The 4,727-nt window shown below is 41.8% G+C and overlaps 1 protein-coding gene across 1 annotated transcript in view; it reads left to right on the top strand.

Moving 5' to 3' along the window:
* Nucleotides 1-2,342, top strand: part of LOC143288190 (ankyrin repeat domain-containing protein 13D-like) — a 28,125-nt gene extending 25,783 nt beyond the window's left edge. The window contains exon 15 of the mRNA XM_076596511.1: nucleotides 2,099-2,342. Coding sequence (XP_076452626.1) covers nucleotides 2,099-2,342 — 244 coding nt within the window. The remainder of the gene's footprint in view (nucleotides 1-2,098) is intronic.
* The last annotated feature ends 2,385 nt before the right edge of the window (nucleotides 2,343-4,727 follow it).

Genomic DNA, 4,727 nt, shown 5'->3' with positions numbered 1-4,727 from the left:
CCTTTTTTGTGGTGGTGTTTTGGTTGTTGTTTTTTGTTTGGTTTGGTTTTTGACTCACTTTTGTAAACAAAGTGAGTATGTTTTAACCCGGTGTTCGGTTGTCTGTGTGTCCGTGGTAAACTTTAACATTGACATTTTCTCTGCAAATACTTTGTCAGTTGACACCAAATTAGGCACAGAAATAGGAAAAATTCAGTTCTTTCCAGTCATTTTGTTTAAAACAATATTGCACTTCTGGGATGGGCACAAAAAAGAAAAAAGAAGCCTAATTATATGCAAACTGCATTTACTGTTTATATTTTTTTGTATTCTCTAAACTTGGCACTTTGACCTCTTATTCTGACACAACAACAAGAGGAGTCATTATTATCATTTTTTGTTCAAACAGGAACTTCTTTTGCTAAGCATGGAATGTTTATTTATTTTGCAAACGTTTTGGTGCAGAGTGTAAAAAAGGGAAATTACTCTGTAATTAATGCTAGGGGACTTAATTTATCACAAGTGAGTCTTGAAGGCCTTGCCTGTCTTGTTTTTTTTCTATTCACACGTCTCTAGGAGCAAGGTGGCAAAAGTGGTTAAGACGCTTAGCTGCCAACAACAGAGTCCGTGAGGGTGTTGGGTTCTTCTTCTTCTTCTTCTGCGTTCGTGGGCTGCAACTCCCACGTTCACTCGTATGCACACGAGTGGGATTTTACGTGTATGACCGTTTTTACCCTGCCATGTAGGCAGCCATACTCCGCTTTCGGGGGTGTTGGGTTCGAATCCCACTCTTGCTCTTTCTTTTTTCCCAAATTTGACATGGAAATTCAAGCTGAGGGTCTTAGTCTTTCGGATGAGACGATAAACCGAGGCCCCGTGTGCAGCACGCACTTGGCGCACTGAAAAAGAACCCATGATGGCAACCAAAGTGTTGTCATCTAGCAAAATTATTTTTAAAAGAAATCCACTCTGACAGGTACACGCAAATATGTAAGCATGCACTCGAGGCCTGACAAGTGCATTGGGTTACGCTGCTGTTGGGCATCTGCCTAGCGGATGTGGTGTAGCGTATATGGATTTGTCTGAATGCAGTGACGCCTCCTTGAGAAACTGAGACTGAAACGCACGTCTCTCCGTCTTTTGTTTCTCTAGATCTGATCCATTTATCGTTTATTCATTTCTTTCCTTCTGTTCTCAAGTCACAGCACTCTCCCGTCCACCTCATCCCAAACCCTCACTTGCCAACCCACATTCTCTTTACCTGTCTGTCTGTCTCTGTCTCAGTCTCTCTTTCTCTGTCTGTCTCTCTCTCTCTTTGTCGCTCTTTCTCTCTCTCTCTGTCTCCGACTCTCTCTCTCTCGTCCACTTGACCTTTCTGTGTATATCTTTCAAATATGTGGATATCTGTGTGTTAAATTTGCACATATGGGAGGCGCTTGCATCTGTGTGTGTGTGTGTGTGTGTGTGTGTTTGTATAGGAATGTGTGTGTGTATTTGAATGTATGAATTATTTTTGTGTGTGTGTGTGTGTGTGTGAAGATTCATTCCATATGGTATCATATGTGAAGTATTCACATATGTGGGGTATGTGTGCGTGTGTATGTGTTTGTGTGTGTGCGTGTGTGTGTGTGTGTGTGAATGTATATGTATGTTTGCGTGTATGTGAATATATATATTTATATGCATGTGTGTGTGTGTGTGGAGAGTCATTCCATGCATTTTCATATGTGAAGTATTTTTAATGGTCGTCTGTTGTATTTCTTAACAGGATTTCTTTCATTGACATTTTCTTTTGCATTTTCATTTTCTTATCTTTTTTTTTTTTTTTTTCTTTTTCAACATGTTCGCTTTGTTCTTTTACTTTTTCTTTTCTTGGTATTTTTCTCTTTGTTTTTGGTGGGGGTTTTTCATGCTTGTGCTTTGTTCCTCTTTTCGTTTCTTTCTTTTTCTGACATTATTTACAAAAAAAAAAAAAAAATTCATTATGACAGGGCACTTCATCATCTCGTGTCACCACCTCTCTCTCTCCCCTCTCTCTCTCTCTCTCTCTCTCTCTCTCTGTCTGTCTGTCCGGTTTCTTCACAAGTTACACCACCACCCCCTCCGTCATTCCTGGCAGAGCCATCGCCGCCAGTCTGGAGCTGGGTGGAGGGACCAGCGGTGCCCCCAGCCCCATGGGCGGCGACCTGACAAGGTCAAGGCCGTTGCCGGGGTTACCGCTTCAGGGTCTGGAGGACGACGATGCTCAGCTGCAGCTGGCCCTGCAGCTGTCGCAGCAAGACGCCGAGGCGGCGGCCGAGCAGCAGCGCAAGGAGGAGGAAGAGTTGGAACGGATCCTGAAACTGTCGCTGATGGAGAAATGATAGGAAGCTTTTTTTTTTTTTTTCACACAGATTGTTGGGAGGTGGTTTTTTTTGGGGGGGTGGGGGGGGTGCGGGGGGGTTGTTGGGTTTTTTTCTTGTAGTGGGGTGGGGGTTGTTTTGAAGGACTGTACAGTGGAACAGCACAAGCAAGCCTAGAGGGGGAGGAGTTTGAACAGATCCTGAAACTGTCGCTGATGGCGAAATGATTGGAGGCTGTTTTTGACACAGGTTGTTTGGGCTTTTTTTGTGGGTTTTGGGGTTGTTTTTTTTTGTTTTGTTTTTTGTTTGTTTGTTGTTGTTTTTTAGGTGAAGGGGTGGGGTGGGGTGGGAGGGTGCTGTTTTGTTTTGGAGGACTATACAGTAAAACAGCGCAAGGAGTTGGAACGGATCCTGAAACTGTCGCTGATGGTGAAATGATAGGAGGCTTTTTTTTTTTTCACACAGGTTGTTTGGGAGGTTTTTGTTGTTGTTTTATTTTGGGGGGGGGGGAGGTCTGGGGAGGGGGATGGGGGGGGGAGTTGTGTTGTTGTTTTGGAGGGCTATATAGTGAAACAGCGCAGGGAGTTGGAACGGATCCTGAAACTGTCGTTGATAGAGAAACGATAAGAGGCTTTTTGATACTGGGTTTTTGTTGTTGTTTGTTGTTTGTTTTTTGTGTGTGCTTGAGTTTTTTTTCTTTTTGTGCGTGTGTATGTGTGTGTGTGTGTTTGTTTTTGTTTTGTTTTTTGAGAAGATTATGATAGTGAGTAGTGTCCATCAATATGGTTTGGGCAAGTTTTGTGAAAGAAAGCTTGGGTGTTGGGGTTTTTTTTGTTGTTGTTGTTTTTATTTAATATTTATACTGTCGGATGGTAAAGGGTTGGAGGGGAAAATGATTTTTAGGAGGTAGGGGGGAGGTTTTGGGGAAGGAAGGTGGCAAAAAAATTTTTTTTTTTTTAAAGAACATTATTTTTAAGATGCTTTTCCAATTCTTGTCAGTTTCAGTTGATGTGAGTCTATCTTGAAGCACCTTCCAGTGTGTGTTTGCGGTTTTTGCAGCCTGGTTTTCTGTGATCAGCCATTACTGTAGAGAAGGAGAGGGGGAAAAAAAAAACAAAAAAAAGCAACCCAACAACATTAATATCTAAAAGAAATAGTCGCAGCAGTCTGTACAGAGAAAAAGCCAATCACATGCAGCAGTAGCTCAGAGGAAAGTGAGAAGATTGACACCTTGCCTGCTGCTTATGCTTGTCAGTAAAAGGACTGTTGCCTGACAGTGATAAGACGGAGGTCGCAGGTCAGGATGTCGGTGCGCTGTTCTTCATTAGGACTCTTCCCTTGTGGGATTGCCTTATTTTTGTTCCGTAACGTTGTGTTTTTTTTTCCTTGACATTTTTGGTAGGTACATAATTGAAACGCATTTATTTACCAGGGTTAAACGTGAGGGGGGGGGGGGGGGGGGGGAAGATGCAGTTTGACGTAAGTGTCGTACAATACAGTCATCAACCAGTATTGGATTTAACACCATTTTACACAGTCGTTTCCATGTACAGGAAATATTCAAGTGATCTGAAAACACAATATCGAATGTAATACATAAATCATAAACAGAATAACCATCTCGGTCCATTACATGGTACAGCGCAGTAGACCTTGTGATAATTCTGTGCACCAGAATAATGCCCCGCACCACCCCCCACTCCCCCCCCCCCCCCCCCCCACCCCCCCCCCAAAAAAAACACAAAAAAACCCAGACAAGTTTAAAACACTATGATTTTTTTTTCACAGTTTTCAAAGAAGTGCACCCATTTTTCTATCAAGTGTTTTGAATAAAACTGTCCAGTGAATGTACACATCTTTCCACTTTGTAGTTGATTCTAAAGTCTTTCAAAAATGCTTCAGACAGGTTATGATTGTTCAGTAAAATTGGTGACACTTCTTTTTTTTTTTTTTTTTTTTTTTACCCGAAGTGCTGGAGAAGTAGCTCTTCATGCTTCAATTGTAATTGTTGTCTTTTTTTGTCTTTTTTGTCTTTTTTTTTTGTACGCTTATAGTTGACTTCATCAAGTTTTTGCGCCTTATACATATTATTATTAGGAGTAGTAGTTCTTTTTTTTTTATGTATTTATCTTTTCTTTTTTCTTTTTTTTTCTCAAGGCCTGACTAAGCACGCTGGGTTACGCTGCTGGTCAGGCATCTGCTTGGAAGATGTGGTGTAGCGTATATGGATTTGTCTGAACGCAGTGACGCCTGCCTCCTTGAGCTACTGAAACAAGAAACTGCTTCAAATCCGGATGAGATAGATTTTCTTTTCACTCACCTTGAGCAGTGAAAGGGCTAAGAGGCTACTGACAGACAGATGATACTGGCTGAGGTTTTTTTCCTTGTAAGGAAAATGCGAGGTGG

The sequence above is a fragment of the Babylonia areolata genome, chromosome 12, assembly GCF_041734735.1.
Source record: "Babylonia areolata isolate BAREFJ2019XMU chromosome 12, ASM4173473v1, whole genome shotgun sequence".
Classification (NCBI taxonomy): Eukaryota; Metazoa; Mollusca; class Gastropoda; order Neogastropoda; family Buccinidae; genus Babylonia; species Babylonia areolata.
This window is presented reverse-complemented; position numbering and strand designations above follow the sequence as displayed.